Raw genomic sequence first — 10,773 nt, 5'->3', positions numbered from 1 at the left:
GTTTTTCTTCTTATGTTTGGCCATAAGCACTTTATACCTATGATATTCAAAGATGGAAATCAATTAAGAAGAGGTCAAAAATAGTCCTGCTCTGGCTTTTATGCCTATGTCTCATGCAGTCTTGCATTTTATTTATCTTTTCATTGACTTCACGCATTCGTGAATATTGGTAATGACATGACTAATTGCTCACATCACTGCTGTATTACTACTTGCACTATCCCAGGTCTCAGTAATTGAAAAGCTTTCCTGCATTATTAAACGGCCAATCTAGGACTTCTAAACTGTTGCTCTGTTTGGTTAGGGTCTGTAAAGTGCCTTCAAAAAAGCAAGTTAAAAGACCTGAAGGGATTCTATTTTGAAACCTACAGTAATGCAGTTAACTAATTTTCTCATCCATCAGCCAAACTACTCTATGGTGACAGATGATCACGGTTGCCTGCTGAGGTAAAATAACTAATTACATAGAAGTGTCTAATTCTATATTTGATCTGTTGGGATTCAGACAAATCTTCAAACAGTTTCTGACCAACCGTGTTCTGAAAGACCCCAAACAAAGACGGTTCTTCAAGTCTAACGACATCTATGAGCTCTTCACACTGTCTGACCCTGATGGAGCTCAGGGAACAGAGACCAGTGCTCTATTTGCAGGTCTGCAGATTTTTCTTGTTGTTTGTTAATTTTGTTCTTCCCAGAGAGACATTTTATTGTGGAATTATTCGGTTATCTGAAGCCCCCCTGAGACAAATGTATGAAAATAGACTTAGTTTGGAAGAATTCACCAGCAGGCTTTGTTTTGATCGTCCTACAGGTACAGGTTCTGATGTCAAGGCACCCAAGAAACCTCCGAGGCCAATGCCATCACACAGGGTGAACCATGGCAGTCACATACATAAACACTCTTCAGCAAACCAGAATGAAACAGACCGTCAATGCACTAACCAAAATAACGTGGTTATAGAGCCAAATATTTCAGCAAATATACAGCACACAGAACAAAACAACAGAGACTGGGCCGGAGCCAAGCCAGTAGTTAAATACTCAAAATCTCACCAGCTCAGAGACAAAGACTCGACCCTGAGTAGCCCACAGAAACGCAGGGAAAAGAGGAAGCACTGCGACTCAGTCGCCTCGGGCAAATACAAACATAAGAAGCGTAAACACTCCAAGGATTCTCGGTGTGAAGGCCACCGCATTTCTCACTTGGTGAAGAAAGGAACCTTTCAGAAAGAGGAGAGTGAAGACAATGAGACAGAGAAGAAATCTGATGATTATGTCTTGGCAAAGCTCTTCAAGAAATCTGGTAGGCCTTTTGTGCACAAACCCCATCAGCCAAACATGGTTTATTTCGTAAGCCTTGCGAAAAATACTCTTCTTTGTTGACTCTTATCTTATCTTATCTCCAGGTATCCACAGTGTGATGCAGCATGACACTATCATGGAGTCCTCCAACCCTGACTATGTTCTTGTGGAGGCAGAAGCCAACAGGGTGGCCAAAGATGCCCTGAAAGCACTGAAGGTTTCTCGCCAGCAGTGCAGGCTGTCCTTCAGTAGACCCCCTCCTCCACCTGCAAGGTACACAGTCTCACACTGACACACTTGGGTTGATCAGAGCTCCACTAATCTCATGTGAATCACACATCTCAATTTTCCCCTGGTTTGCTCTCTCAGGAAACGGTTTGGACAAAAGAATAATTCCCTCCTGGTTGCACCTTCTGCTCAGTCTGTCCCCACTCTGAGCAAATGCAAGGTAACAGCAGTGTTACTATGAAAAGATGCACATATTATTGATATGTTATTTTGCATTTGTGATGCCATGTTGTGTGAATTCCTCTGTTTCTCTCTTTAGGATTCTGATATTGTAAAGAAGTCTGTGTCAAAGAAGCCTGGTTTAGGAGCTCACTTCAGTGGGGAGGGTGCAGAAAGTGACTTAAACTCCGCCCCACTCTCCTCCTCCTCCCTGCTGGCCAAGATTAAAGCCCGTAATCACCTCAGCATGCCCTCCGGCCAAAGAGAAGAAGCAGAAGAAGAGGAGGATGCCTCTGGAGCTCCAGGAACCAGCTCCCCCCCAGCTCCACCCACTGAGCATGACGAGCTGTTGGTGGATGTACGCAACTTCTTAGCCTTCCAGGCAAATGTGGACGGACAGGCCACCACCCAAGAAGTGCTGGAGTATTTCAAACCAAGACTGACCGAGAAACAGGCGCCTGTCTTCAGAGAGCTGCTCAGGAGCATCTGTGACTTCCAGAGGACTTCTGGTCAGGAGGGCATGTGGAGACTGAAGGAGCACTTCCGCTGAGGGAGGCACACATGAAAGTGAAGGAAAGCCTGAACTGTGATGCATATTTGAGAACTTGTCAGCTTTGAATCTGTAGAGTTTAATTCTAGAACATCTTACATATTACTTTTTGTTATATTGTGTCAAATTGAAATGTATGTCCAACAAAAATACATTGATTAAACTAGATTGAAATGGGTTTGTTATGAAAGGACCATATTGACATATTTTACAGTACAATAAACTGTAAGATCATGTTATCTGGTATCTGAGCTACATCTTGAAGGGAAAGTCGGTTGCAATGTGAGCTGGTTTGTGTTTGTTAACACAAACCAGGTTATGGTCCTGGTTATACTTGAATTCACTTGTTTGATATTTGTCTGAAAGTTAAAACTGTATAACCGTGTTAATGGTTTACTCAGAGATATGTGTTGTGGTGTTTGATTTGACAGCTTCATTTGTCAGATTTTGTAATATGCTTCGATAAGATATAATAGGGGAGTAGTGTGTCATTTTGTAAATAGGACTAAATCTCCACGGATTTTAGTAGTTTTTGTAATGAACGATTTTTCTTACTGACTTCAGTAAAATTAAAATGAGCTATCTCCTATTTGTGGAAATATTGTCAAAAAGCAGAGTAATTTACCTGCCATATTTTGTAACGTAAAAGCCTTGTATTTATTGTAGATAATAAACCTCTGTAACTGCTTGCTTTTTCCATGTTTGGTTATTTGAACAGGATTAGAGTAAAGGAAGGCTATTGACTTAGCACGAAACAATGTAAAAAAATCATTGTACTTCAAAGATGATCAGCCCTTGAATATTACCAAGCAAAACAAATGAGTTATGTGGTAAATCCATATTCACCAGAATAATGGTGGTAGATATGGATTTATGTATTTAGTTTGAAAATGTGGTTTAAGTGCACTGAAAGACCGTCAGTGAGTTATAGTTGCGTGTGGCTGTGCGGAGCTGACCACGGTCCTGAAAGTCCGGTACAAGACAGCTGTAGAAATCATGTAAACATGGGACTCAAAACCCGCTGTACATAATGAAAGTTAACTTGTAAAATTGTTTCTAACCAACGAGTGTAATTTCATTAAGACACTTAAGCATCATCTGGACGGAAGCCGCTGACAGGAAGTATACATGAACACACAAACACTCTCACACACACACTCTCTCTCTCTCACACACACACACACACACTCGTCGGAGTTGTCTAGACCAAATATTGGGATAAAGTTATCAACCGTTATTTGATTTCAATTTTCTCCACGCACCTCACTGAGGTCATAATAACAACTTTATTTTCAGTGGTGCATAAATTAATTACGCGCATTTAATAACTAAAATATCATTATATTCCCCCTTTAATAACATAAACGCTGCACGCCAGGGAAACCCTTAATAGCGCGGGGCCCTGTAACTGGCCATTATCCGCCTGTAATGATATTACAGAACCAATTACGCGCCATTAGAAGGGATTTTCTGCACTTTATGTGGTTTAGTCCAATCCCGCACTCCTCTTCTAAATTTCAGCTGCTTCTCGAAGCCTCATTTTGCCTCCACCTCAGAGACGCATGGCGTCTGCTCTCTGCCGTCCCCGATGCGCTTTAAAACTAATTGAAAGGGTCCCGCAGCAGATCATTTATCTGAGGAAGCGAAATAAATCGCAGGACCCCTTGCTGTGAACAAAATCAAAAATTTGGCCTTGTGAGTGTTCTACATGCGCAACCCCTTGTAAAGTGGACCCCCTAACACACCCTGACGAGCAATTAACCCACCCGACAGTCAATCTAAAACCCAAAAGCAGTCATCCTCCTTTTTTTAATATATGAAAGAACCACATAAAAAGTGCAGCGGGTATGTGTGCATGTTTATGGTTAGGGAATATGCTTGACTCTGGAATAACAATCACTTGTGATGAATTTTTTGGCACCATAGCAGAGCTGCCGTTTACCACCCTGGGTATACATCTCCCCCTCTCTCCCTCTTTCTCTTGCTCTTTCTATCTTCCTCTGACACACGCACACACACACACACACACACACACACACACACACACACACACACACACACACCAGGGGTTGGGGGTGAGAGAGACAAAGCCGTGATAATCCGATTAGGACCAATTAGGCGTGAGATTCTGCGACACTAGCTGAAAGCCTTAACACTCTGTAGACAGTTATACAGTTATAGAGACATCTGGACACTCCCAGAGAGAGACACAGAGAGAGAGAGATAGAGAGAGAGAAAGAGAGAGAGAGAGAGAGAGAGAGAGATGTGTGTGTGTGTGTGTGTGTGTGTGTGTGTGTGTGTGTGTGTGTGTGTGTGTGTGTGTGTGTGTGTGTGTGTGTGTGTGTGGAGGAGAGAGAGAGAGAGAGAGAGAGAGAGAGAGAGAGAGATCTGGACACTCCCAGACAGAAAGTCAGTGGAGTGCAGCAGCCACTTCTCTCCAGAGCGGGAAGTCACTCACATCAGCATCCTCACTGCAGGTAGGATGCTATCTCTCATCAACTTTGAATCTACCGAAGTCCCGCACGGCGCCACCTCTTATTGGGACGATTAAATGTGTTCATTTTTTTTCCACCACAGAACTGAATCGCACGGTAATAGCTGCAGACGATCCGAGTCTTTGGGTTGAAACTTTTGTCTCTGTTCCAGGTCCAGGTTCGCAGCTCAGAGACCCGTCAGGATGTTCTACTTTCACTGTCCGCCTCAGCTGGACGGAGAGTGCTGTCGCTCCAACACATGTGAGTTTCCTCTCTTGCATTTTTCACAGAATCGTTTTCTGTTGATTTCATACAGCTGCAAGTTATTTATAATGGCTACTTTATAGCCAGAGTCTAAAAAAGTTTTTGTAATGTTCAGGCTGCGTTCTTGCGCGCACAAAGTGTGCGTTGTTGTTGTTGTTGTAGGACCGAGAATAAAAGGCCCGAGTAGATGCTTTCTTTTTATTTATTTTTTAATTTTTTTAAATGATCACCTTTAATTAATAATGAAACAGACACAGGTCTGTAAAATAAAACGTTATTATTATGCAAGGGAGACTTAAAATATGTCATACTCCACAGTTAGTAATCACTACAACAACATTATGAAAACATCTTTAAAAATGTAAACTTGAATGGCTTTGATACTTAAAGTAACTCCATACAAATCTAAATCCGCGAGTAATTTCTCTTTTCCACAAATGTAAAGGTGGATGAAAGGGGTTAAGTCTTATTTTCACTCTGCTGTATCAATCTGCTGGGTGTTTTTTGTGAGAAGCGCTGGTGGTTTGGCCCCAGGGCAGAGGGGGTGTTTTGTCCCGGTCACAGATGTTGGGTGTCATGGCTCTTAGTCCGTCATGGTTCCCCTCAGACACCCAACATCAATGTTTCATGCAACTAATGGAAATACATAATGTGCCAGAGATCTTGTCGGCTTTGGCCAAAATGTATAGTTTTTTGTTTTTTTTCTCTTTAGACGGAGGTTTTATTTTTCAACATATTTACTGAATTGATTTAAATGCAAACATGAAATTGGAAACTGAATTGAATTTTAAGTGACTGATTTCTCTTCAATAAACTTTTGTTTTTCAGTGAATTCAAGTGGCTTTGGCAACCACGCCCCGGCTGATTTTGATGATGGATTTCTACGTAGAAAACAGCGCAGAAACAGAACAACATTTACTTTGCAACAGGTAATTATCATCCAAAACAAATATATCCAGGATAAGAAATAAATGAAACTTTGCTTAAAGCCAAACGGACATAGTGCACCACTACTAAATGTAGGACAATAATAAAACACTTCAAAATGAAGGACTTTGGCAGAAAGTTGTGTTTTCCAGATAACTACAATGGACACACAGAATAAGACTTTTTACAATTGCTTTGAAGCGATGAAAACCTAAAAGAAAAATCTATCAGTGCCTCACACACATGAAAATAAAAATACAATATTAGAAAACCTCGAGAAATGAATATGTCCTTTTGAAGATCATGCCTGCGCATATATGTAAATTGCCCTCTTTATGCATGCAGCCAATTAGATTTTAGGACAATATTTACGCCTATTTTAGGCCACTTTACGTTTTTCTTTTATTAGTCTGTTATCCCTATCAAATGTATGTGACCTAATTTTCGATCGTTAAGGAGGAGAAAACTAGAAGACAAGAAAAGCCTAAACAACTAGAAATGTAGAAATGCATCAATAGAAACTTATTTTAAGTGTAACTGGTGTTTTTTGTCCATACAGCTGGAGGCTTTGGAGGCCGTCTTTGCCCAGACTCACTACCCTGACGTGTTTACTCGGGAGGAGCTGGCCATGAAGATCAACCTGACCGAGGCCAGGGTGCAGGTAGGCTGCAGCAACGTAATGTGTCCTGGGCACGTTTGACCATGCAAGAGAGGGTAAATTAAGCCACTCTGTCATTCCGGCGATGCACTTTAATAACATCAACATAATGGTGAATATTAGATTAGCTTGATTAATCGGTCATTCATAATTAACCAGCGATAATGTTCCTCACTAATTTGTCCGCGTCTCAAAGGTAGGAATACATCATCCATGCAGATCCTTTTCCATTTACGCAGACAGGAAACGATATGTGCTTTAAAAGAGGGCAAATCCTGAAGCCTCCAAAACTCTCTCCCCCTCTCTCTATTTTTCTCACACACACACACACACACACACACACACACACACACACACACACACACACACACACACACACACACACACACACACACTATAAAGCACAAACACACACTAACAAAAAAAACACAAACGCACCTTAAATTTGGCAATTTATATTCCGGTCCTGCCCTGCACATATGCGCAGTTATAAACTTGGCCAGATGTAATTAAGTTATGTGTCCTGTATGTAATTTCCCGCATTCCAGATTTGCTTTTGGGTTTTGTTGTGCGCACAGATCTAATTGTGGGAAATATAATAGTTTGCCTTTTGTTCCCCAGGGTCATCTTACTATCGCTTAAACCCAATGGCGGGGTTGATAATGGAATCCAGCGTTGTAAATTAGGGATTGTAAACAAATTATTCCCCTCCTAATCCGATTACCACATTCCTATTATTAAATCTGAACATGAATCCACCGCAGTATGCAGGGATATTAAACTTACATTATTATTAGAAAATAAATTTCCTTTCTGTTGTAGTGTTATTGCCCCCCTTTTTGTAAAGTGTCAATGGGCCTCCCCCGCATTAAGAGCACGCTGCAAATTGAGATTAATGGAGCAATTATAGCCCATTCAGAGACGGGTGTGTGTGTGTGTGTGTGGGGGGGGGGGGGGGGGGGGGGGGGGGGGGGCGCGACTTCTAGCTGGAAGGTGCAGGGGTGAGATAAGTCCATTGGTTGTATTGTTGTCCTGCCACCAAAATGTTGTCCTTTCTTTATGCCGAATGAATGCACGTGTTTTGTTTGGCTGTTGACATCTCCAGTACAATAGGAGGGATGCAGAGCACATGCACACCGACTCTAACCTCCATTCACACATCATGATTAATGCCTGCTAGAACCAAGTCCTAATCGAATCTGATGTTGTCAAACAATCACTAAATAGGGAAATAAACGACTTCATCATAGCTGCCTCTCTCTCGGGCAGCACAACTGTCAGTGGGAAGTCATTAAAATATGATAATGAAAAATTGCTCAATTAAATGTTGTTATAGGCAGTGACCTTCATTCGATTAAGATACCACAACTTATATGTTCTCAGCTGTGTGGATGGGGGATTTTTTTGGGATAAGTCGTGGACTGTGGAAAATTAGAGCGCTCTAGTATGATGCATTCAAACACCTCTTGAAAGTAAATTGATCATTTGTTTAACTTTGCTAAACCTGTTAACAAGATAGAAAAATACCATCTGTAAGCTATGCTTTAAGTTTGCATTTGTTTGTCTGTGATATGCAAAAAGAATATGCAAAAGAAATTAAGAACTTGGTAAGATTCAATTTGCCATGGATATAAAGCTGCATTCAATAAATTAAATAAATGGATGCAAACTGCTAATGTGTCAGGAAATGCAGCCATTCTCTAGTTTTAATTGGTGATTTAATTTAATTGTCTTCCCTTTCCTTTCTTTTTTCATGCAGGTTTGGTTTCAGAATCGCAGAGCAAAGTGGAGGAAGACGGAGCGAGGGAGCGCAGACCCTGATGGAGGGAAAGAGCAGATGAATGACGGCACTCCTCCATCTCGCAGCATCAACTCTCAGTCCCCTGTGGACCACAGCAGAAAGCAAAAAGAACCACTGGAGATGCAGCAGAGGTGAGACAAGACAGATTGATTAGCTGTTTTTGTTGTGAAAAGGTATTTTATTGGTAACAGATTTGCAGACGTGGGTGATGGAAAGAAATAAGAGGCAATATCCTTTCCTTCAAGAACTGCCATCACAAAACTGGCAGCCATCAAGATCATTTCTGTAGATTGCATGGTGTCCTTAATAAACACAATTCAATTGATTATGCAACAATCAAAGCCACAGAGAAAGCAGCTATTAATATAACTATTTGTTTTTTACTTATCACTAGATTAAAACATACAGTATGTCTGTTTTCTCCAGTATCAACAGGACAGTGGGTCCAAGTGGTCCGTTCTTCCCGTCTTGTATACCAGGCACACTCCTCAACTCTGCCACCTACGCCCAGGCCCTCTCACAGGTCGCCACACTGAAAGGTAAATATGATTCTCATCAATTGGCAAATAGAGATGTTAATTAAGATGATGTAATGATGAAAAACTTGCTCTCAGTAGTCTCACTACAAGTCCCCCTTTTGTTATTTTTCAGGTAACGGCCTATGCTCCTGCTGTGTTTCTGACCCCATGGGCTTGTCCTTCCTACCGCCCTACGGTTGTCAGGGCAACCGCACAGCCAGCGTGGCCGCCCTGCGCATGAAGGCCCGTGAGCACTCAGAGGCCGTGCTGCAGTCTGCCAACCTGCTTAGTGCGGCGACCGGGCCCGGTGCCGGTGTGGGAGTCCTGTCTGGAGTTGGCATGGGCACAGCCGGGATGGTCAGGCCCACAGTGGGTCCTGCCATGGAGGTGCCCATCAGTGTGGGAAGAGGGGGAGACAGCTCCAGTCCCAGCCCGGCCACCAAGATCCCAGTCCTGGGCAGCAGTCCTGACAAACACCCTCACTGCTCCAAGGAATCGCTGGAGAAAAAGTGAAGCGCTGGACATAAACATGGATGTACTGATACTCTAAATCTGTGTGATCGTGCCTGTTATTACTACACTACTCTACGCTGGTCCTATGAGCAACTAAGCACAACTACTGACTGACTCCACAAACCTGCCTGGGAAATACTTTATTGATATCACAATGTATGGATGCAAACATTTAAATATTTATTTGACAGTAAATTATTATTGTTTGTGAGAAATGCTGAATATTTGGGGCCTTGTTATCCCCATAGAAGCACAAGTGTGGTTTTGGATCTATATCTGTCTTCGCAAACTCTTGGACTCTACTTGATGGACTAAGATAGATACAACATGTGTGCAACAAAATCCTATTTGATAATGTGAATTTAAGTAAATCCTGATAGAGTTCCTCTCGTTTTCATAAAGAGGACAGATGCTTACATTGTTAATGTTAATGCATGTAAACTGTAAATGTAGAACTGATGGCAAGACAGTGAGGATTTTGGCAATATAATGTTTATGCCATCAGGTCATTAATGGGCTCAAACAATCTCTCATTCTTCTGATTTTAAAGTGAAAGTGCACTTTAATATTAATCAGCCATTTTTAGTGTAAATGTGTACATACAGACAGACAGAGCGGTGGTTGTACCGTCCACTCTGTTAGCACATCTGTAGTGCCAGCAGACAGGAACCACACCAGTCCTGTTGTGACATGTTCTTTAAAACAATTAAAGATGTAGTCGCTCATGTTCCTCTCCTGTTGCCTCGCGCTCCAGCCATCTGTTCTGATACATTATTTATCAGTTTCCCTTAAAGCCGGGAGAGGAGAGCAATCGTGACGCTTATTATTTATTTACTTTTAGGAACGCTCACCCTCTTCCTCTTTCTCCTCCTCTCTCTGAGCATTTTTTTAATAAACCTCATTAAACATGATATATGCTATTTATTAATGTTGAATTTACATATTCAAAAATATCATCTCTCATCACCTCAGGGCTCTTCACACAATAGTTTATCAAAGGCAATACATTTGTTGATGTATTATTCTTGAATATCTCTCCTCACTAGAATGACCGTTGAATAAAGGATCAGCTGATCAGATTGAGAATACTTAACCGCAGAGCACACTACCAGTAGTTGGGCTGATTCAATTTACGTCCTTGAGGATTTTCAGGAAATTACTTTTGATAGTCAATAACACAATTAAGTAAACTACACACACATTATCATGAATAATTGATAAGAAATTATGTATTACCATGAAGTACTGGTTCAATAATTGATGAGGCGACACCCTGGTGACACAGAAGAGGGAGATAATGTCAGAAGTCGTGCCAGGTT

The 10,773-nt window shown here is 41.6% G+C and overlaps 2 protein-coding genes across 3 annotated transcripts in view; both read left to right on the top strand.

Moving 5' to 3' along the window:
- Nucleotides 1–2,987, top strand: part of ercc6 (excision repair cross-complementation group 6) — a 15,954-nt gene extending 12,967 nt beyond the window's left edge. For both annotated transcript variants that reach the window (XM_068723179.1, XM_068723188.1), the window contains exons 18-22: nucleotides 506–651; nucleotides 812–1,303; nucleotides 1,407–1,575; nucleotides 1,672–1,750; nucleotides 1,850–2,987. In XM_068723179.1, coding sequence (XP_068579280.1) covers nucleotides 506–651; nucleotides 812–1,303; nucleotides 1,407–1,575; nucleotides 1,672–1,750; nucleotides 1,850–2,299 — 1,336 coding nt within the window. In that variant the 3' untranslated portion in view covers nucleotides 2,300–2,987. The remainder of the gene's footprint in view (nucleotides 1–505; nucleotides 652–811; nucleotides 1,304–1,406; nucleotides 1,576–1,671; nucleotides 1,751–1,849) is intronic.
- Nucleotides 2,988–4,732: 1,745 nt separating this feature from the next.
- Nucleotides 4,733–10,773, top strand: drgx (dorsal root ganglia homeobox). The gene is made up of 7 exons (XM_068723167.1): nucleotides 4,733–4,776; nucleotides 4,946–5,034; nucleotides 5,866–5,966; nucleotides 6,524–6,625; nucleotides 8,382–8,554; nucleotides 8,850–8,962; nucleotides 9,075–10,773. Exons 2-7 carry the CDS (start codon nucleotides 4,977–4,979, stop codon nucleotides 9,452–9,454), a joined length of 927 nt encoding a protein of 308 aa, XP_068579268.1. The 5' UTR covers nucleotides 4,733–4,776; nucleotides 4,946–4,976; the 3' UTR covers nucleotides 9,455–10,773.

This window comes from Cebidichthys violaceus, unplaced genomic scaffold (genome assembly GCF_023349555.1).
Source record: "Cebidichthys violaceus isolate CVI_PGR_0920_01 unplaced genomic scaffold, fCebVio1.0.p SCAF_10, whole genome shotgun sequence".
NCBI lineage: Eukaryota > Metazoa > Chordata > Actinopteri > Perciformes > Stichaeidae > Cebidichthys > Cebidichthys violaceus.
Note: the sequence above shows the minus strand (reverse complement) of the source record. Positions and strands in the feature narration are given on the sequence as shown.